The 23,397-nt window shown below is 38.7% G+C and overlaps 1 protein-coding gene across 1 annotated transcript; it reads right to left on the bottom strand.

The window, feature by feature from the left end:
* Positions 1-5,416: 5,416 nt before the first annotated feature.
* LOC119772263 (NACHT, LRR and PYD domains-containing protein 4-like) lies at positions 5,417-18,777 on the bottom strand. Its single transcript, XM_038268604.1, has 11 exons — positions 18,680-18,777; positions 17,550-17,675; positions 16,656-16,781; positions 14,049-14,162; positions 11,635-11,710; positions 11,251-11,479; positions 9,313-11,101; positions 8,991-9,164; positions 7,894-8,067; positions 7,349-7,395; positions 5,417-7,195 (listed from the first exon to the last, which is right to left on the bottom strand). The coding sequence occupies exons 2-11, from the start codon at positions 17,624-17,626 to the stop codon at positions 6,660-6,662; spliced, it is 3,342 nt and encodes a 1,113-aa protein (XP_038124532.1). The 5' UTR covers positions 17,627-17,675; positions 18,680-18,777; the 3' UTR covers positions 5,417-6,659.
* Between the last annotated feature and the right edge of the window lie 4,620 nt (positions 18,778-23,397).

The following is a 23,397-nucleotide window of genomic DNA, read 5'->3' as shown; positions in this document are numbered from 1 at the left end:
ATTTGGCCAAATAATGTTTTATTCACCTCATGGATTTGCATTGTGAATTGGTCTGAAAACATTCCAATGTCCTTAAAATTAGTGAAAAGCTAATTTGATCATATCCCAAATTCTTCCAGATAAACTTTGGTTTCAAACACAGAATCCATCTTAAACTGTAATATGTTTTTCAACCGTTTCCCCCTTCCTCTTTGTACATAGTAGTTAGTTTAGTTTAGTTGAGTTTTACTAGTCTTAGTTGAGAGTGTTAAACTGAAATATGTTTGACTTGGAGCTGAATGATTTTTGTTAATAAAATCTTATATTTTGAACAGAAGTTGTGGTGAATTTATTCCATGTATGTGCAGAAATAACTGTTTGACCATGATTAGTGCTCGAATCACTCTTTCATTTATTGTTCTAACACACAGTTAGTAGGACTGTGTGTCATAAACAGTATATAACAGCTGAAATAATATCTGATTAAATAAGATATTTTACCACCCCTACAGGGGAGGGCAATAAACATCTTAAAGTATCAGAAACATAAATTCCCAGCGGGCTGGGAATAGAATTTAACTATAGAATCACAACATAAATATGGCGCCCCTGGGTGGGCCCATTAATTGTAACATTTATTTAGCGTCCCATGCGACTGGGCTCATTGAATGTAACATTTAATTGGTGTCTCAGTTTGGTGGTCATCGAATATAACAGTCATTCTGCACATATATGAGAATAAACCATTATTGAAAACCGTGTGAAAGCATTAACATCAGCTCTCACCACTCAATATTGAAATCTTAAACTCACAACTTAAGAATCCAATACTAAATGTCTTAGCTTATATGAGAAGAAAATATAACCTTTGACATTCTTGGAGCATCAAAATATAGAAAATTTAACTAAATCTAGTAACTCCAAAATATCTCTTCAGCTAGTGATAACCAACTTTACTTCAAAGCAAAACTCAGATGATTCAAATCAATCTGATCACTTTGGTCCAACTAAAACTAAAAGATTTAACTCCCAAGTTAGTCTTATTGTTCGACCAAATTTTATGCACACCTATAACTAGATGCTGCCATTTGTGGTTTCTATAACCACATCCCAAAAATGAAAACTCCCAAGTTATGCTATTTCAAAGCCACCTCCAGTCCAAAATAGGTTAGATGCCTCGAAATTTAACCTAAATCCCTTAGTCTATTAGTCTGATAAGACTCCTAAAAACTTATTTTATATTGTGTAGAACAAGATTTGTTGCCAGATTTAACGTAAGTTAATCTGTGGTCCTACCCGACCAAAAGGGGGTGGATTCAAATTGAATTGCTTAAAAAACCCTTAAAGAAAGGTGAATCATAAGCTAAATTGCTAGTAAAACCTTAAAGGTTAGGCTTCGCGCCAAACTGCTTATAAATCCTCCAAGACAGGTAAAGCATGCGCTAAAATAGCTAATAAATCCTAAAACAAGGTATAGCATTTTTAACACTGAAAGAAAAGTGTTTCTTTGATATCACAGAAAAGGGTGAAGCATAAGCAAAATTGCTTGTAAGTCCTTAAAAGGTAAGCTTTGCGCCAAACTGCTTATAAATCCTCAAAGACAGGTAAAGCATGCGCTAAAATAGCTGGTAAATCCTAAACAAGGTGTAGCATTTCTAACACTGAAAGAAAAGTGTTTCTTTGATATCACAGGTTTAAAGATAACCCGTGACCCGTTTCTACACACATAAAAATAAGTCCTTACAATATGTATATGTAAATATACAAGTATAGTGGGTACTGACTGGATTGTGTTTTTTTGAAATTTCTTAATAACTTGTGTTTTTGTGCCATCAGCTGAAAATGGATCCAAGCATCCTCAATTTGGGGCACACCATTGACTCCATAGGCATAGAGAAACAGAAACAAATTGTTGCAAAGCTTATCCACTTATCTCCAGAAAAGCAGGATAACCTAAACAATTTTAACCTCAGCCTATGTGAAGAAAAGATTCTAGAATTAATTAACTTAATTCAAAACCCAAATGGAAGCTTTCTGATAACAGATGTACTCTGTGAGCTCACGCTTCTTTATCAGCTTAAATCCCAAATAAAAGCTAAACAGTACTCTGAGTTAGAAGCCAAATATCAGATGATCTGCCACAGAGTAAGTGCTGCAAACATTTTATTGTCAGGAGCTGACAAGATCAAAGACCCATGTGGCCAGACTGACCATGCCTCAGAACAAACAGTGACCCCCCTCTTGGAGGAGCTATGCAATAAACAAAGCAAGCAGACTTTGAATCAGCAGGAGGTCACCCCAGTCAATAGGAGAACAGTTCCTGAAGCAGATACAAAGTCTCTAAACTCTGAGTTAACACTAAATAGATCTGAAGATGTTCAAAGTCAAAGTAGTGTCGCAGACAGAGAGAAACAAGTAGATCACTTGGTAAACTCAAGCAGTTTAAAATTTTGCAAAGGACAGCCATGCAAACCAATCTCTGTCTCACACTCCACTGACCGAGCACCAAGTGCCAAAGTTCACAGCTTGAAAAACTCTGAGGAGAACCAGTCTCCCTTGTGTCATCAAAGGTTAGCTGAAAACCCCCCACCACTTAATGAGCAGAACCAGCTTCCTGACGGGCCAGGTCCCCCGAGTGACCATAGAATTCAACAAATTGAATCCTTGGCCAAAGACATTGATATTTTTGACCCAGAAAATCAACACTCCAACATAGCTGATTATCTGCAAGAAGTTGAGCACTGTCTAAAAGACTTGCCATTTCCTTCTTCTCGTGAGAAATTGAAGTTGATTTGGAAAACAACAGCTAGAAGCGTCCATGTTTTCATAAAATCTCTTCCTCCAAAAATCAGGGAAAGTTATTCAGCTCTTTGTCAAACCTTAAGAGAAGAATATTCTGGTTACAGAGATCCGGCGTTAGCAACGCTTGAGGCATCTTTAGTTCTCCAAGGAGAACATGAAACACCCAGAGAATATTACTTTCGCTTGAGACAGGTTTATTTTGAGGGCTGCAGTTCTCCAGATATTGACGAAGAAGATCCCACATTTAAAGCATTGTTCATCCAACATCTACATGAAAGTGTACGATATGATGTAACAATGCAGTGCAGGATAGAAAACCTTTCTATGCAGGAAACTCGCAGATATGCTCAGCTTGTTTGGGAAATAAGTCTCAAATCAGATAGATTTCAAAGCAAGCTTAGAGTCTTTAACCTTCAAACAAAGAACAGGACCAGAAACAGACACAGATTCAGTTCCCCAGTGGTTCACCAAGATGAAGGTCATAAGCCTTCACATCACAATGCAAAACCAAAGGTTTACACTGGTAAAGGGGGACATCAACAAGTTACAGAAACAACCACAAAAGAAAACTTAGAACAGATCTGCAAAACAGTTCTTACAGAGCTACTGGCTTCTCTGACCAATCACAAGGTACCACAATTCCAAGCTAATGGTAAAACTTATCATATCCAAGAGTATGATAGTTGCTGATAATTTCTAACATACTTTAACCTGTTTTATCCTTTCTTTCTTTTGTTTCACAACTTGAGAAATGATGAAGGTTGAACAACAGCATCATGAAGGTGTTAGGAAATTTTGTTTGGAATGTATATATTTGTGTATCAGGGTCAGACTTTCCTGCCAGACCTGCTTCAACCAGACGCAAAACCTCTGGAGAAAATGAACTGTTTTATGATAAGATAGGGTCAGCTTCTGCCAGACCTGCAAGAAATCATCCAGGGACAAACACTGGAGAAGATATTAACCCTAAATGAACTTTCTTCCTGCCAACAGGAACCTGACTCATCACCGCTCCAGATCTCATGGCTTTATGGACCTATTTGTGATCTGAAAACAAAGAACTGCATCTTTTATTTCCAGATCAAAAGGGGGATATGTTGTGCCATATGCCATGATCATACTTTTTGGACATTGGGAAGCAGTGTCCATATTTCATCCTGATAGGATGACCAGAGAAGAAAACGCAGCTTTGGTGAATAACAGCTGGGGGACTTCTGCAGCCCCCCTTTTTCAGCCAGCAAGTCACATGGAAGTCACAGAGGTGTGAAAACCTACCCCCCTCTGTGAGGGCAGAACAAAACCACAGAGCACACAGGATTCTCTTTTTTTTTGCCTCTTCACTTTTTCTCCCTCGTCTGATCCAGCCTGCTTCTGCTCCTGCTCTCAAAGCTGGGGCCCACTGTGGCCCACAGTGGAGATGCAGGCCCCAGGGAAACCAGATCCCCAGAACCATCAAGGATGAGTCAGAACTCTTCAGAACCTAACTGCTGCAAACAGAACCTTTGCAACACATTTCTCTTGAGTTTCAGAACTTACAGAGCCAAACTGGATGAAGACCATGCCATGGTGTGAGACTGAGGGGACCCCTGCTGTGAGACTGAGACAAAGAACCCCTGACTGCAGAGCTGCAAAACTGGATAAAACTCAAGCTTTCCAAACAGACATGGAAAAAGGTTTGCAGGTCTGGCATGATTAGGGACAGAACAAGCAATGTGTCTTTTGATGATTCTAATCATATCGTGTGTTTACTGCTCAGTAAAGACAACGCTAATTGATGCTAAAGAATGGACTGCATGCTAGGCTATGCTACAGGAATATGTGTTGAGCTGTTGCTAAAGCTTAGACAAGCTTTATTCACTAAGGATTTAACACTGATAGAACATTAGTGTTCACGTGTTCCTCAAATGCTCATTACATTTCCATTGCCAAGTATGACCAAGAGTCATTTAGTGGAATCCTGATGTCTATTCGCTGCTAGCTATTTCAAAGAGGGTAAAGAATCATTTAGCTAAAGGTTATTGGTTCTTGATTAAGCAAATCATTCAATAAAACATTATTTGGCCAAATAATGTTTTATTCACCTCATGGATTTGCATTGTGAATTGGTCTGAAAACATTCCAATGTCCTTAAAATTAGTGAAAAGCTAATTTGATCAGATCCCAAATTCTTCCAGATAAACTTTGGTTTCAAACACAGAATCCATCTTAAACTGTAATATGTTTTTCAACCATTTCCCCCTTCCTCTTTGTACATAGTAGTTAGTTTAGTTTAGTTGAGTTTTACTAGTCTTAGTTGAGAGTGTTAAACTGAAATATGTTTGACTTGGAGCTGAATGATTTTTGTTAATAAAATCTTATATTTTGAACAGAAGTTGTGGTGAATTTATTCCATGTATGTGCAGAAATAACTGTTTGACCATGATTAGTGCTTGAATCACTCTTTCATTTATTGTTCTAACACACAGTTAGTAGGACTGTGTGTCATAAACAGTATATAACAGCTGAAATAATATCTGATTAAATAAGATATTTTACCACCCCTACAGGGGAGGGCAATAAACATCTTAAAGTATCAGAAACATAAATTCCCAGCGGGCTGGGAATAGAATTTAACTATAGAATCACAACAAGTTGTTTTTGAAAGTGCAGTAGTCAATTCTACTAAAGATAAATGCATGAATGAGTTTTTCCAGATCCTGATTGGACATTAGTGCCTTAATCCTGGAGATGTTTTTCAGGTAATAATTTGTGGACCTGGTAATTGCCTTTATGAGCTGCTGAAGGTTCAGGTCTGAGTCCATCATGAGACCAAGCTTTCGGTCTCATGATGGACTCATTTCATGAGACCATATTAATCTGCTCTAAGCATTTAACCAACGTTCTAATCGGTTCATAGTCAGCTGGTGACATTGTGATGTAAATCTGTGTGTCATCTGCATAGTAATAGTAACGGATCTTGTTGTTTGCTATAATCTGAGCTAAGGGGAGCATATAGAGGTTCAATAGGAGGGGCCCCAGGATGGAGCCTTGAGGAAACCTGCATTTGATTTTTCTGGTCTCTGATTTAAAGTTTCCTACTGAAACAGTCCACGTCTTTCAGGTAGGATTTAAACCAGTCCAGTGCAGACCTAGTTTTCCAGACGCTTTAATAAAATCGAGTGATCAACAGTATCAAATGCTGCACTCAATTCCAATAATACCTGAAATGCAATGTTTGTTTTTAACACCTCATGTGCCTAACGGACCTAGTGATTTTTTTTTTTGGCACAAAACTATGAGAAAACTCTGAATAAATCAGGAAAAAAAACATGATTGGCTCTAAGGAGAGCAGAGACAGAGATTACTGAAGAAAACCTGCTCCCGACCAGGTCAGCTCTGAGGAGAAGGTTACTACAGCAACGGAAACAGACGCTGAGGAAACTATATTAAGCCGAACAAAGTATTGGAATGGAAGATTCACTTACCAAACAACAAGCTCACTATCTGCTGCAAATCTATAATACATAGTTCTATTGGTGTCTATACTGTAGGTATCTGTCCACCTTCTTTCTCAGTCAGTTAAGCATATCAAATTAATTTTCTGCTCTATCTGTTGATACTGCTTAATGCTTTTTGTCCTTGACAGATTCATTCTAGACTTTTTATTATTCAGCTTTATTATCAGAACATTGAAAGCCAGATAATCCTGAATTTAGAACCTTTGGCATATGTACGTGGGCTTATCTTCTCATTGCTACAATATAACAATAGACATGCATAGGGCCTTTGCAGCTATTCCAAATCTATTCATTAGCAGATTTCTATAGAGGTTCATGACACACATCTAAAAGTTTCTAGACCCCTGCTCTAGAGTTTAAACCCGCTGCTTTAGACACATTTCAGCACAAACACACAGAGGAACCAGAAAACCAGACTCTAAACCCAGGAAGTGGAGGTTCATTAAATGTGGTGTTGAAGGTGTAGAGGTGGACCAGTGAGCTGGAGCAGACTTTGTAGAAGGACAGGATACCGGCAGGACAGTCCACATACACTGCTACTCTGTTTGAGGAAGATGATGATGAGGAGGAAATTGGTGCTTTTATGTTATTGTGCCACACAGAGTAACCATGGCGATCAGAACATCTCAGACTCCAAGACTTTTCATTTCCTCCAAACATGCAATCTTCATCTCCCCCTTTTCTTTTTATTCCTCTGTAACTCAGTGATAGATACACAACTCCGCTCCACTCAACCTCCCAGTAGCAGCGACCAGACAGACCAGATTCACACAGTAGCTGAGGATGCCTGAGGTCAAATCTGTCTGGATGATCAGGATATGACTGCAGCTCCTCCACATTTGTCACGCTCTTGTTGTTGTCAGAGAGTTTAAGGTTTCTGCTCACTGTGTTTGTGTCAATAGTGAGCTGGCATGAATCTGATGGAGAGAAGAAACACAACCCAACTGCAGTTGTTGGTCATTTATTGACACTTTGATGATAGCTCTTAAATGAGCGATGAGGGATTTTGAAAATGGTTGAATCTGAGCTGCCATGTTGTAAGGAATCAATTGAAAAAGAAACATACTTACACTTCCTTAAACCTGGTGTCAACCATTGGACTCCAGCAGGCTCCACCCTGAAAGGAAGATTGGGGGGGTTATGGATTTCAGATAATCACTCTTTTTTCAGTTTGCAATTGGGAACCACTTAAATCATCGTCTGGAAGGTATCATTTTGAACTTTGTTCATCACTAATTTGTCAAATAATTTTTTGTATGCTTTAATCTTTCATCCATTTTAGTATTCTGTTGTCCGTTTTATACCATTTATGTCTGCCATACTTTCTGACATGCATTTCCAATTATTGTACATACCTAGGAAGGGAGGGTGCTCTTAAGGGGACAACCTCTGCATTTTAGTTAGTTAGACTTCATTTAACCTAATTGCTACAAGGTCATCCAAATTCACAATAAAGCTGACTATCTAATGGCTTATTAGATAGCCAAGCTGTGGCACTTAATTGAAAACAATACCATAATTCCTATTATTGGAGTTGTGTGAGGGAAATTGTGTCTTTTGTTGTGAGGTAAACAGAGTGTGGATGCATAGTACTTGTCTTCAGGTAACTCCATACCTCAGAGATTCTAGTCTCCAATGTGGATCCTTAAGTCCAGCAAACAACAGCTTGCCTCCTGAGTCTCCAGGATGATTGTAACTCAGGTCCAACTCTTTCAGGTGGGAGGGGTTGGAGCTTAGTGCCATGGCCAGATGAGCAGAGCCTTCATCTGAGATCAGACAGCCTGACAAGCTGAAAACACCCAAATTAACACACAGTTAACCCATATGTTGTATTGAGGACAAATTAAATACAAGAAATCTAAATAAACTGTACATGAGGGTTTTGAAAAAAACAAAACAAAAAAAAACATTAAGATGTGGTATTTGATTTTAGGATAAAAGACTCACAACTTTATTTCTATATAGTATATGGTTCTATACATATATATCTATACCAGCAAAACCTCCTCAAACTCAGGAACCAAGTCTAGTGGATTTTTTTTTTTATTTTTCTTGGAATGAATATGACCTGATGACTGAGAATCTTCACCAGCATATTGGCCTTAAAAGGAAATTCAGAACACTGATGTTAAAAGAAGAATGCTACTTCATCTTGTGGGAGCCCACAGGATGGATCCTATGTTGTTCTCTCGCTATGAACTGAACTTGTAAACCTGGTTAACTGATGTTCATTAGCTTTCTCTGTTGGATTTACGTGGTCACTAACCTGATTCCTCTCCTGCAGAGTTTCCTGCCTCAGATGCCATAGCTGCTGCTACTGCAGATTATTCATTTTTAAATAAACGCTTTTTGAATAATCCCACTGTCTGTCTTGCCTGAATACAGGATCCTTCTGTTCTGAATCGTGACAGGAAGCGGAAGTCTTCCATGCATTAACTTTGTTGTTCCTAGGAATTGTGTCTTTTAAGATGCTTTTCATGGAATTACCCATAAAATTTATCAAAATCATAAAATAATGTTAATATAATGCAATGAGTTTGAACAAATATGTCTGAGGTTAAGGAGGGTGTGAATAAAGTATTCACTCTATTATCCACTGCTGGCCTACTTGCTAAAAATATATTTTACTGTGGATGTTATGGAAAGAATTGTAGTTTATTGTGGTCTAACAAATGGGACAAAAAGAAAGTCACATTCATGTCTGAGATTTACCAGAGGCTCTCCAGTTTACAGTTTGGACTCTCCAATCCAGCAGATAGAAGCTTGACTCCAGAATCATGCAGGTTGTTGTTACTCAAGTCCATTTGTCTGAGACTGCAGGAGTGAGATCTCAGAGCTGAGGACAGTGCTTCACAGCTTCTCTCTGAGAGGTTACAATCACTCAGTCTGCAGGAAGAGGAGATATGTCAATATGCACATGTTACTCTTTGTATTATTCTGAAACAGTGCTTAAAGTGTGGAAAGATTTTAAAGAAGATTCCTTGCCATTAATCTTCAAATATATATTGAAATTGTTTTTTCATTGTGTGCTTACATTGCTTTGTTTGAGGCTTTAACCACAGGCATTAGCCTCAAAAGGACCTCTTCCTGAGCAGCATATTTCTTCAGGTCAAATACATCCAGATCTTTTCCTGATGATAGTAAGATGAAGATCAGAGCTGACCACTGAGCAGGTGAAAGTTCATCGGTGCATAGACTACTTGAAATCAGAGCTTTTTGGATCTCCTTGATTAGAGAATGATCATTTAGTTCATTCAGACAGTGGAAAAGATTGATGCTTTTATCTGCAGACACATTCTCGCTGATCTTCGCTTTGATGTACTCTGCTATTTTAGGATTGCCTTCTGGACTTTCTGTCTGTGTCAGCAGGCCATGTAGGAGACTCTGATTGGTCTGCATTGAAAGCCCCAAGAGAAAACGGAGGAACAAGTCCAGGTGTCCATTTGGGCTCTCTAAGGCTTGGTCAACAGCTACCTGATGAAGATTTAGCCTTTTCTGCTTCTTTTTAAAAGCTGATGATAACTTTAAGGTTTGTCTTTTTTCACTAATTAGGTTCACACCAGACTTTTCGAATGTCAGATGAACACGAAGAGCAGCAAGAAACTCTTGAACACTCAGATGGACAAAGCAGAATAGCTTCTCCTGGTAAAACCCTCTCTCCTCTCTAAAGATCTGTGTGAACACTCCTGAGTACATTGAGGCTGCTTTGATATCAATTCCACACTCTCTTAAGTCTGATTCATAAAAGATTATGTTTCCATTCTGCAGCTGATTAAAATCTAGTTTTCCCAGAGACTCAATCATCTTCCTGCTCTCAGGACTCCAGTGTGGATCTGTTTCAGCTCCTTCATCATACTTGACCTTCTTTACTTTGGTCTGAACCACCAGGAAGTGGATATACATCTCAGTCAGAGTGTTGGGCAGCTCTCCTCCTTCTCTGGTTTCCAACACATCCTCCAGAACTGTAGCAGTGATCCAACAGAAGATGGGAATGTGACACATTATCTGGATGCTTTTTGATGTATTTATGTGGGAGATTATTCTGCTGGCCTGCTCTTCGTCTTGGAATCTCTTCCTGAAATACTCTTCTTTCTGTGAATTAGTGAACCCTCTCACCTCCGTCACCAAGCTAACATAGTCAGAAGAGATCTGATTGGCTGCTGCAGGCCGTGTGGTTATCCAGAGCAGAGCAGATGGAAGCAGTTTCCCCCTGATCAGGTTTGTCAGCAGAACATCCATTGAGGTGGACTCTGTAACATCATTTAGGACCTTGTTGTTGTGGAAGTCCAGAGGAAGTCGACTCTCATCCAGACCATCAAGAATGAAGAGAACCTGGAGGTGTTCAAAGCTGCTGATTCCTTTGGTTTCAGTAAAGAAGTAATGAACTAGTTCTACCAAGCTGAACTTTTTCTCTCTCAGCACATTCAGCTCTCTGAAGGTGAATGGAAATATGAACTGGATGTTCTGGTGGGCTTTGCCTTCAGCCCAGTCCAGAGTGAACTTCTGGGTTAAGACTGTTTTCCCAATGCCAGCTACTCCCTTAGTCATCACTGTTCTAATTGGTCTATCTCCTCCAGGTTTAAAGATGTCTTCTTGTCTGATGGTTGTTTCTGGTCTGTGTGATTTCCTGGATGCTGTTTCAATTTGTCTGACCTCATGTTCATTATTAACCTCTCCAGATCCTCCCTCTGTTATGTAGAGTTCTGTGTAGATCTGGTTCAGAAGAGTTGGACTTCCAGCTTTTGTGATGCCCTCAAACACACACTGGAACCTCTTCTTCAGACCAGATTTAAGTTTACGTTGATACACTGCAGCAATATATTCTAAATAAACAAATAGAAATATGAAATTAGTAAGGGAACATAATCTTCTAGACCTGATTTTTGAGATTGAGTGTGATTTCATTTATCCAGACATTGGTTAAGAGTGTGATTCATCCAATCATGTTTTATCTTTCTTCAAATTCACTTACTGCTTTGCAGATGGTCAGCCAGTTCCTGGTGTTTCATTTTCCTTAGAAAGGTCAGTGTGATCTTGATCAATGCTTCTCTGCTACTCATTATGTGCTCCTCATCCTCACCTTCTGACACCTCACCCTCATCTGTTCCACTTTCTGTGCATTGTAGGTCATCTGGACGCAATACATTCTGCATCTTCTTGAGCTCGTTCCTCACAAAAGAAACAATGTTATCCTCCAGCAGCTGGAACAGAACATTAAATGAAGAACAAATAAGTGTGAAATCATGAAGCCAAACATCAGAACAATGTTTAATGGAGTTCTCGTCTACTGGTCTACAAAGTGCAGCATGGAGACAACTGAAAAGAACAGAAAAGTAGTTTTTGTACATGTACTGACCATAAATATGGAATCCAACTGGGTTTGATGCTGCAGGGCAGATAATTTGGGAAACTGTGAGCTCTGCTCGTCCTTTCTGTTCAGAATTCATATAAAAAGTACTCAGGCTCTTCCTTAAGGATAAACACATGCATGTCCAAACACAGATAATTATATCCATTCTACACAGAGATCAACACAAGGTCATTGTTAGAGCTTCTCTTGCACCATATCAAGCTGATATTTTTTAAATTACTTCAATATCTGTTCTCCATCTTGTTCTAAAGTATGATTTAAGGTGCTTTCCATCTGTCCTTCAGTCACATAAAAATCCTGCTTGCTGTAACCCACTGCAAGATAAGTAATACAAAAGAAGCTGAAAATATTAGATGTGGAATTAATGTCCTTTAACTTTTTTCTTTTATTCCTTTAATTCTTCTATGTATATTCTAATTAAAACAAACTAGCCCAGAAGTTTTTAAAAAACTTACATTAAACTTCTTGATTTGCATTTTTTTGCATTAGCTGAGTTTCTGTGCTTGAAAAGAGCGGATTGTTCCTCTCGTTTATGTTAAACTTTGTTCTTAGATAACAACATTCTCTTGATGAAATCGTCTGTACTTGAAGTGCTAATCAGTCCTAGTGCAAGATATTGCCGAAGCTATAACTAGTTCTTATCTCAAAGAATTTATGACTTTCACTGGATATTTTAAGACAATTCATAATTTAATTGAAACACTAGTTGGAATAAGAATGGCAAATATCACTGCTTAAACAGAGGTGAGGATTAATCATTTTATTTGTTGTCAAGCAATTCCAAATAGTTTCATATTGTATAAAGAGCTGAAAAGAGGCAAGCTTAGTCTTCTGAAAATAAAATGTTCCAGACAGAGCTAGCTAAAGAGATGCTGCAGTATGGGGTCAGCTCTTCACTTTCATCCCCACCAGCATCATAGCATGCGCCCTTTATGTCAAAAAGAAAGTGTTTTGATGCTGCAGGTTTCTGTCACTGTCGTTACGTGCATGCTTGGTGTGAGGGATTGCTGCTGAGTCAATGAGTTCATGCAATCAGCTGGTTTTCTTTAGATAGAAACTTTGAACCAACCAGACTGTATGATCTGGTTGTGTTGTCTCTCTAATGTGTATTGAGATGACATATGTTGTGAACTGGTGCTATATAAATAAAATTGTGCCATGATGAATATAATTCAGGGTGAATTTAATTCGTTTTTTTGTATTCTGGTGGAATCTCCCAAGTGATAGCTTTCCTTGGATACCAAAGTATCCTAAAGTACCTAATAAAATATATTATTAATTACTGGTAAAAAAAAAAAAAAAAAAACACTTAGGTTTTTGCATAACAAATTTGCATAGAACATTTTAGGGCTCAGGAGGTTTCTTTGAAGGGCACAAACTCTTACTTTTCTCTTGTTAGAGGAGTATTGTGACATAAGTTATTTACATGCCTCTACTTCTCTACTTAAAAGACAGCATACAATGCTGGATTACAACCAACTTGTTAACATTTGGGTCATTTACTTCTAGATCTTGCACAAAATTACTTTTAATTATTACCAAAACAAATAAAGAATCGGGTAAATCATTTCTTTCTATGCTCTTCATCACTGGGACAAGTTTCAAAATACTCTTAGGCTACGTTTACACTGCAGGCCCTAATGTTCAATTCCGATTTTTTTGTGAAATCCGATTTTCTTGCGTTGCCGTTCACATTTCCAAATATATGCGACTTGTTTATGATCTCCTGTGTGAACTGCAGTCATTCAACGCAAGTGTCCTGCATGAGCAGTAGAGGACGCAATGACATCACAGGCCAGCATGCTCTGTGTTTACGGAAGTAAACATGGGTGGTAGTGCCGAAGCACATCTAGCGATCTTTCGTAATCATAAAAACACAATCTTTTCAAGACGGTTTAACATAAATACTGCTCTCCACATCATCTTCTGCCATGGTTGTTGTTTTTCTTGACACTTTTTCATAGCAAGAACCAGAAAAGTTACCTTTGTCGGGTAGTAATCGCGTTCAGTCCATTAATAGGTCGGATGAATGCGATCTAGCTGTTCAGACACAGGTTGCATTTAAAAAGATCAGATTTAGGACCACATAGCCAAGTGGCCTGGATCGCATTGGAAAAAAATCTGATCTGTGTTGTTCAGACTGCCATTTGGGTCACTTCAGGCTGCAGTGTGAACGTAGACTTAGTTTTAAGAAACTTAATTTAGGTGCTTTGGATCCGAGTCTATGCAAACGCTATCGTTATAAAAAATATCCATCACTCATAGCCTTACATATCAACATAGATTACTTGAACACATTAATGAGAGATCACATTATTAAATACTGTTGGGATAAAAGCCATTTTAAAAGAAAGCCATTTTTAAAAGATTTTCAGAGTTACAAGTTAGATACAACTCACCTTTCTGCTGCTAAAGGTTTGGCTGCTTTAAATTTAAGGGGAAGATCCTTGGACCAGTCACTGTTAAATGACACATTGCTGGGTTCAGGTTTAGTTTTGTGTTTCTCAGGCACCCTGGAAGAGAAAAGCTGTTGTTTAGAAATTTTAAGTAAAATAAACACTAAAACAACCAAAAACAACATATCAGATGCAAACTTGCTAAAAATAGCTCTTCTAATATTTCTGAATTTATATTGGTGACATCATTCTGCCTCCTTTTTCCTGGTGGTCTTATCTGATGTTCTTCCATGGGCCTACAATCTTTGGCAACAAGCCTTTATAGCGAGCCTCTGTCAGGTGTAGCCTCTCCCCTCCCTGACACTTTTTCCACTGCAGACTTATCAGATCTTCTTCTGTCCTCCCTCGATCCTCCACAATCAGCCTCTATTAGAGCTAATTTGTGTTTTTGTAATAGGTTATCTTAGTATTCATAAATCACAATGACTCAAACCAAGTGTATAATCCGCTGAGAGTACTGTCTGAATGTCTACATATGTAGCTTCTAAGCTAATTTCCCCCTTCTAAGATAGCAGAGGTCGTCGCTAGGCTTGCACTCAGATATGTGACATATCTGTGGCTATTTCATTAATTAAAGTTCTGAATAAAGCAGTTTAAGAGAACATTTCAGCCTCTGACTCAGGTTTTGGCCTATTGGCCAAACGGCAGTGACTCTCCTAAAGACTTCATCATTCTGCTTGGGGAATTCAGTTCCCATGTGGAAAAGTCCTTTCTTCTGTGGGAATGGACAGTGACACCTGCAATGATGTGATTGGGAGGAGCGGACCCCAGCTATCTTCGTCCTCTGGCATGGGAGCTGGCTCGGAGCTCGTCTGCCTGGCTGTGTGTTTCCTGGACTGGGCCGCCTTTTACAGCTGCTTTTTTGTGTCTCTGCTTCTGTCTCCTTGAACCCCAGTGGGCCTCAGCAGATGGCCGCTCACACTGAGCCTGGTTCTGTTGGAGGTTTCTTCTTGTTAAAAGGGAGTTTTTCCTCTCCACTGTCGCTACAAGCATGCTTAGTGTGAGGGATTGTATTTGAGTCAATGAGTCAATGCAATCAACTGGTTTCCTTAGATAAAAAACTTTGTATCAATTTGACTGTATGATCTGGTTGAACTGTAAAGTGCCTTGAGATGACATGTGTCGTGAATTTGGCGCTATATAAATAAACTGAATTGAATTGAAATTGAATTGTTTAGCCCATTGTCAAGTTTTTTTTTTTACCCTGATTTCTGAGAGTGCTTCTGCTACACACCAGGGAGGCTGGGGACATGGACTCTGAAAGGACCATGATCTCTGCCTTTATTGTTGAATAGCCCGTAGCTTTTTGCCGTAAAGTCTGTAGTGCCTGTGGAGGCTGCAGCCCCCGAACATGGTGGGGGACCCTGGCTCAACGGGGTGCTATAAAGCTGAATTAGGAGTCCTATATCCGAATCCTCAGGCAGCAAGCACTAACATGAGGCCAAGTGTGCAGGAGATCATGGAGAAAGATTATTAGTCAGCCTCAAATGGATTCTGGCAAGCCATCCAGTGACTTTGGAGCGGGAACCAGTGCTTTACTAACCCTGTTTTTATTACAAGTGGAGAGCTGCTGACCCAGAATGAATACCTTGAGGATCTCCTCAAACAGGCCTTCTGTGTTGTAAGAAAAGATGGGGCATGTGGTGGAAAAACTTAGGTCTGGATGAGATTTGCCCTAAGTGTCCGAAGTCGCTGGAGGTTGTCAGGTATTAATGGCTGTCATGCCTCTTAAACATTACATTTCGGGCAAGAGAGGATAGAGCTAGAATGCAAACCTCCCAATTTACCAGTTGGTCTATATTCCTACCCTCACCTATGGTCATAAAATCTGAAAGGGTAGTCAGGCACTTCCATTGAGATACAGTAGTAGCCATTTAAAATTTCCCCACTTTCCTTGATGGGCCCTTGGCTGGAACCCCTTCAATTCCTTTTAAAACATCAATCTCTATACAAAACTATTCTTCCTGTCATGATTTTGTCAACATTAAGATCTAAAGAGAAGCGTCATCTCCTGGTCAGACCATGTAAGGGTTGCAGTGAAAGGCTGGAGTCAGAGTAAAAAAATATGGGAGAGGTGGTCACTCCAGTGGCTGGAAGTTGGAGGGGATTTCACTGGGAATTGGAGGGAATTGGGCTGCCATTCTGCTGGCGTAGGGCCATTTTGAATGGCTGCTACTGTAGGATCAGAAGCTTGGGCAATCCTGGAGAGGCTTGGAATAGAGCCACATCCTGGGGAGTCAGCTGGGGTGGTTCAGCCACCTAATCAGGATGCCCCCTGGAGGGCTCTATTGGGAAGTGTTAAGGCAAGTCTCACTGGTGGAAGGTCCAATGGAAAGAAATGACAAGTAATTTATTTTTGATCAGGCTGTGACAAAGTGACAGTCAAATAGGAAAGGACACAGATACAAAGAAAATAATATAATAAGAATACAATAAATACAATAAAACTGATATTGTACAGCACTAGGAAATATACCAATAAAAAGAAACTATACAGTTCTAAAATAGAACCAGATATGGATTGCATATATTTGTTTAGATAGAAATCACCTCTCTGTTGTTGATGTTCTGGTTGGATTAAATTTAAGGGGAAGATCCTTGGACCAGTCACTCTTAAAGGACACACAGCTTTGTTCACATTTTGGGTTGAATTCTTGGTACATCCTGAAAGAAAAGCTTGAAAATGTAAATTGTTTTAATGAAAGTTCCCTTAAGAACTTAACATTTCAGTCAGTGCAGGTAAAAAAAATAATAATAAATAAATAAAAATAAATAAACTGAAAAACAAACAAGTACATAGAATGCTGATATGTATTTGTCTCTCAAAGTAGTCTTACTGTGAACAAATATTCTCATAGCTCATTATGGACTGTTTTTGAAATATACTTGTTGTCTACTCAACACCTTACTTGAATACCATTTAAACCTTCTCATAACTGGTATATTTCCATAGGAATGCAGCAAGGAACTGATTTATGTCCAGTTTTAGGTTCATAATTGTCAATGAAAATGATTGGTTGATATTATTGCTGGGTTATGTGATTGAGAAAAGGTACAGAACATTTCCTTCCCAATTTCTAATAAGGACTTATTAAGAGTTATTGTTTTGTTTCTGGTTTACTGAGATAGATTCTAACCTAGCACTTTGTTTAATATCGTAAGGTTAATAATTCGAGTAAAGTGGCTGTAGGCCAATTATCAATTTTTTTTCCTGTTTTTACCAGGATGGTTGAAAGATTTTTATCTGTAATTAGTTTTATTAGATTAAACTCTATAAATCCAAGTTTACACTTCTTCATTAACTAAAAGCTAAAGCCAAATTGGGCTTAATAATGTCTGATCAAATATGATGAGTAACCGACTTTCTTGAACTGATCATTTCCTTTTGTATATTGTTAAAACTGTATAAAAAAGGCTATGGACGATTCAAGATGGGGATCTTACCTCTGATCTTTATTTTTCTCACACGGAGTGGTTTTAGAGACAGAGACCCCCTCTTTTTTGTCTTCCCATTGATCCATGCTGTTGAATTCACACCCACATCAGCTCATATACAGTTGCTACCTTCATCTGCATAGGAAACACAAATAATTAATCTGTAGATTAACTGTGGTCATCTTGCATCGGTTGTTGTTGGACAGCCAAGTTCAACCAAGTGTCCCTGGCCCATGTTCAAGGGTTGGGCGTATATCTGGTTTCTCAAATCATCAGACTATTATGAATTATATTTTATCAAAATTGTCTTCTGTGTCTAAATGTTTCAGGTCTAAAAAAGTATGTTTCATCTAAAATATCTTATTTTCCAACTTTACTCATGCAACAGTTTGACTTCCATAAAATCCTTTGTTTTTTGTTTCAATTCTATTCTGCTATGTTGTTGAAAATGTGACCTGGCACAGATCGTTTATAAAATGGGAATTCTTATTATGTCTCACTGATTTTAGGTTTGGCAGCTGCTTAATTCTTTTAATATATAATATTATCATTAAATGTTACCATTGAACACACTGAATGCATCTTTCAGTCACGCACAGTGGGCACTAGCATTCAGTTCAGTAATCTTACTTGAAAACCATCAGCAGTTGAATCAGGAAGGTCTTTTTCAGATAACACACAAACGACCCATATAAAATATCTATTCTACATATCTGTCGACCAAGCAGAGTATTTATTAAGCATCACATGAGAAGATATTAAATTGTTGGTTCAGTGGAATGAAGATGGGCGGGGTTTTGGTCTCGGTTCGGTCGGTTCTGTTCTGTCCCGGTTTGGGCGCCCAGTTCGTTCGTCCAACAGGTAAGTATCGAAGATATTCTAATTATACTGATGCAACAAGAGAGGTTGACCGACAGAGAAGATTGGGTTTTTTGAGCCAGTTTATAACAGCAAAAATACATAGTATTGAAATTATGTTGGAAAAAGTAAAGGAACTAAACCAGAATCAAAAAAGATCAAATATCAAAATAGTTGGAATGGATCCAGAGAAAGAGGAACCAGATGATTGACAATCCAAAATTTAGCGATATGTTTTTGCCAAAAGTACAAAAAACATAGGAAAGGAAAATCCCACTTACAGTTTATTTAAATGGTCCAAAGTGTAGAAGAATATTTGAACAACGGACTGCGACACAGGTGAGCTGCTTCTTCAAAGGACATAGAGCTTCCATATAATGGGGGTGGGATAGTTAAGTGGGTGAGGCAGCAATATGAGTAGCATTGGAGTTCCTGGAGACTTCAAAGTTCAAAGTTTCTTTACTGTCCTCAATGAGCAGTCTTGTTTACAGCTATCAGTAAGATATTACAATAAAAAAATAAAACACACACTACACAGCAGTTACATGTCCTGGCTTTCAGGAGTAGCTTTAGCCACATTAAAAAAAACAACAACCTCACAACAGATTCATATTAGACCGACATAAAAATTGTGGAATATTAAGTCAATAAATCAAACTTTAAAGATATCTGAAAACTAAACTAGAATATCTGAGATCTTAGAAACTGTGATCCATAATTGAACACAATTGTATCAGTAACTCAAGAAATGTAAAACTGAGAGAAAAAAGCTACAAACACAAAATTACAGAGAAACTAAAATTAAACCTAAACAAAGGAAATAACCTTGACAATTTTGAGCACTAGATGTAAATGAACCAGAACAGAGAAGAGGTGCGACAATTAGATCTAAATACATTTTTGGTTCAGAACACTTAAGATGACACAGTTCAGACAGATACTTAATCCACATAAGGTCACATGACAGTTTATAGGACTCAATAAACCAGACAATGAAGTTAAAGTCCAAATTAAATAGATCCTAGGAGGGAAACTGGAATGCAACCTAGTAGAGGCCATAAATACCTTTCTAACTTACTTGTTTTCTTTATCTTAGTCTCATCCATTTTCTAATACCTATCTCAACAGACCTCATGGAGCGAAGGAATCAACTCTATCGTTGTAGGTTTTTGAAAGCTAAAATCTGAGTCCACCCCCTCTATTTGAGGTTGGTTTTTCTTTCTTAACATAGATCGCCTTCTTCACGGCCCTCTCAAAGAACCTGTCCTCTGTGTCCAAAATGTAAACATTCTGGTCCTCAAAAGAATGTCTTTTGTCCATAAGGTGTAGGAGCTCGCTCTTAAACCTTATGCCTCCATTTCAAGCATAGGACTGAAAAAGATGAAGCATCTTTTCCTTATTCATTTATATCTCTCAGACAATACCAGCATTGCAATGTAGTTAGGATTTTTTTCATCACTAACTCTGCAGAGCCTGCATAATCAACTTAAACCTAACTTCTAATATCTAATATTAATTTTAAGACTGACTTTAATGTGACGTAGAATGAGCTGTGTTGTACTGGACATTGATAAAATATTAAAATTATACATTGATATTTTCAATTTCTTTTTATCCAACATGCATTTTGTGCAGGGGTGTGCCCAGAATATTTTACTGGGATGGCCAACATGGGGCACAAAGCTAGCGAGAGGTGGCCAATAGAAAACCCTTTACAATCTATATACAGAACACAACCCAACCCCTCCCTGCTTCATAACACTGAACAGGAATGAGAAGGTTTAGAAAACAGCTGATGGTAATATACCTGAATAGATAAAATAAACAAGTCAAATACTTGTTCACACAAATGCACTTTATTTAAAATTTAAAAACAGATAATATTCACAAAAACCACATCAAACTGTGATATCATCCAATAAAAAAGTAATTTTTTGAATTTCTCACCAAAGCAGGCATTAGCATGAAGGGTCTTGTCTAAGGACCCATACTGGCATTTCCCCCAGTTAGCAAACAAACCCAGGTTCCTGTTTGCAGGACGGGTGACTTACCACTTGAGCTGGTTAACTGATCCAAGCACGGATCGGTTTCAGAGGGTAGTGTAAATGGGGCTTATGACAAGAAAAAGCAGAGATGTGCAATTTATTGGAGGGTGCCTAGTAAACGTTCGAATCCCACCAAAGAAAGGGGGCATATTAAATTACCAGTGAACTTACCCCCATCCAAAAAACAACCTATATATATATATATATATATATACAACCTATCATATGATGTGACTCAAGAAGATCTTGTCACAGATCCTCCCTAGTAGTCTGCAGTTGTGGTGGCTTTCAATGGTAGAATGTCAAAAATCAGGACACCTTCAGTCGATCATCTGATTGCCCCAGGACAGGAGAAGAAGCATTTATTTTATAGATCAAATTGACATGCTGTCCTCAGTACACATAACACAGCGCTGAACATTTCAACAGAACACATCTAGCTTTTCTCAACTCTCATTCAAATCTGGGCGTTTATATAGTTTCAACATTGCACTGTGTGGATGTATGTGCACGACTGGACGCTCTGATAAAATTTCCTGGAAGTTCTTGGCCTGTGACCGGATTGCGTGCGAGTGGGCCTTAAAGACTTTGTTTTCCAAGACTAGTACTTTGACTTCCTGCCTGTGAACACATTGTTACTGCCAATAAGTACGTGGCTTCCAGCCTGTGAACACTTGTTATTGCCAAGATGTGTACGTGGCTTCCAGACTGCTTGCTCTGTGTTATCAATTATTGTGAGCTTAAGGTCACAATGACCTAAGGCAACGCAATTCGCTTCTACATTCCCTCCTGTAGTTCATTGAAAATGAAGTACTAATGAGAATTTGCATAGTGATGGTAATATTACGCAACTAAGTGCACTTACGTGTATGTGAAGTTTAAATGAAACGGTATCTAAGTGTTACCGACGCAGCCCAGTATGGATGCAAGTTGAGAAAAACAAAGTAAATGAAAATTAAAGTGTCATGATTAATAACAAAACTAAAGTGAATAACAAAACAAAGTGAATATTACTGAACCTTCAAAGAAAGATCATCATTTTCCACATGGCCATGGTTCGATTAGTATGGGATCGAAAACCCCTTTTTCGTCCTGTGGGCATCTTACTCTTTCATTTCATACTCATTTAAGAGGAAACTATCCCATCGACCCATGCTTCCCCCAAACATCCATCCTTCCTCCGGCGTCGGCCGTAGCACAAATCGCATCCTGACCATGCTACTCATGATGATCTGTGAAACCAACACTGTTCCAAGCATTCGACCCAATCTTGATATTACTTAATATGTGAAGGGTAACTATTCAAAACATTTCAAATAACTCGAACTTAGTTATAGTGTATCGTAGTATATAAGGCTAGGTAAATGAAAGAAAAGGAAAAATTAAGTAGGTCAGTCAGTCAGTAGTCTGAGTCCCCAGTCCTCTAAACAGCCACCCATGTATAGCTTACCATGTAAAAGAATAAGACAGTAATACAGATTATAATGCAAAGCAATGGCATGTTACAATCATCAGGTTTATATTTACAGAATACAAGAATAATCGATACTTGTGTTGTCTTCATTCCTGTTGAAAAAATCAAAAATATAGTTCTTTCACTTCAGGGCTCTGTCCTTGGCTTTTAAAGGCCTGAACACAGGATCACAGGTTCCCGCCTTTGGTATTTTGCAGGCGGAAGTTGAAGGTTTGCAGTCTTATGCCTGGAGTCACCGGTCTTTACAATCCATCCCCTCAAAATGAGTAAGACAGAAAAACCACAATTAGTGTTCTTATCAGCAAATATCAACTAATCATAGACAATAATATTCATATTATTCCAATCCTATTGTAGTACGTATTGTTTGACTTATCTAATTCAAATGGAGAAGGATCCCATTCCCTCCTGTGATGCTTTCATCACATCTGATCCTGTCGGTCGTCCATCTGCTGGTGGCTCCTTGGTGTTGCATTTCTCCGACGTGTAGCTAGAGTTTGCTGGTCCTCTTGTCCTTTCATTACTCTTTGATGTACCTCCCTTAATATTTGAGTTCAGTCAGTCTGCTCCTTGGTTGTCCTGGTCCCCTGGGCCTCGCATATCGTTCATGTGTCCATGGCTTATGCGGATCCAGAGTGAGGGCAGTCCTTGTCCCAGTGTCCTTAAATCTCACTATCAGACACAGTCACAAAATAACATGGATACATAATATGGTCAAACAAAGAGGTTTCTACTGAAAACAGAGAAAATTCAACAATAAAGTTTATCATTTTGAAAGAGTTATTTGAAACATCAAGATATTTTTATTTTGCAGTATATCTATAATATAATAGAGCTATAATAAAACAATTTAGTGCTCTGCTGACTTCTTCCTACTTTTTGTCTCGGTTGTCTCGGTTGGGTGGAGGTTTTTGAGGACCCAAATGCAGAGATCATGAGGCAGAGGTGAGTCTTGCAGATTTAATATGCAACTGAGGCAGAAATACAAAAAAATAGAAAATACTGAGAATCACTAATAAGATTACGTCAGGGGAAAATCATGTGGGAAGCCAGAGACCGGGAACCAACAAAACAACAAACCAGCCTATGAGTTACTGCAGAAGTGGTGTATATATTGGGAGACTGAACCAAGATAGGGTAATAGGCAGATTGGGAGCAGGTGTGGGCAAAAACTAGAGACTGACACGGGAGTGGATTTTCACTCCTGTCCTGTCCCACTCCCACAGAAAAAAATGGTGTCCCGTCACGATCCCGGGCCAGAGTAGAAATCTAAATCCTGTCCCGTCCCACTCCTGGTGAAATTACTCCCACTCCCATCCCGCTCCCATTCAGAATGACTCCCGCTCCTGCACCACTCCCATTCTTGTTGTTTTTGAGCGCGGGTGAAAAACTCAGAGCGGAAGTTACTATTGGTTTGCTCCCGCTCCCGTTAATGTTTAATCCTGTACCGTCCCAATCCCGTGATCGTTACTAATACTGA

The sequence above is a fragment of the Cyprinodon tularosa genome, unplaced genomic scaffold (assembly GCF_016077235.1).
Source record: "Cyprinodon tularosa strain WSP-4 unplaced genomic scaffold, ASM1607723v1 ctg704, whole genome shotgun sequence".
Lineage (NCBI taxonomy): Eukaryota > Metazoa > Chordata > Actinopteri > Cyprinodontiformes > Cyprinodontidae > Cyprinodon > Cyprinodon tularosa.
This window is presented reverse-complemented; position numbering and strand designations above follow the sequence as displayed.

Excerpts from the sequence above, each read along its gene's own strand:
- LOC119772263 (XM_038268604.1), bottom strand. The coding sequence starts at position 17,626 with ATGGATCAATGGGAAGACAAAAAAGAGGGGGTCTCTGTCTCTAAAACC. Across the intron at positions 11,102-11,250 it reads GGCTGACCATCTGCAAAGCA|AATATATTGCTGCAGTGTAT; the intron begins GTAAGTGAATTT and ends TTGTTTATTTAG. Across the intron at positions 9,165-9,312 it reads AAAGCCTCAAACAAAGCAAT|ACTGAGTGATTGTAACCTCT; the intron begins GTAAGCACACAA and ends CTCTTCCTGCAG.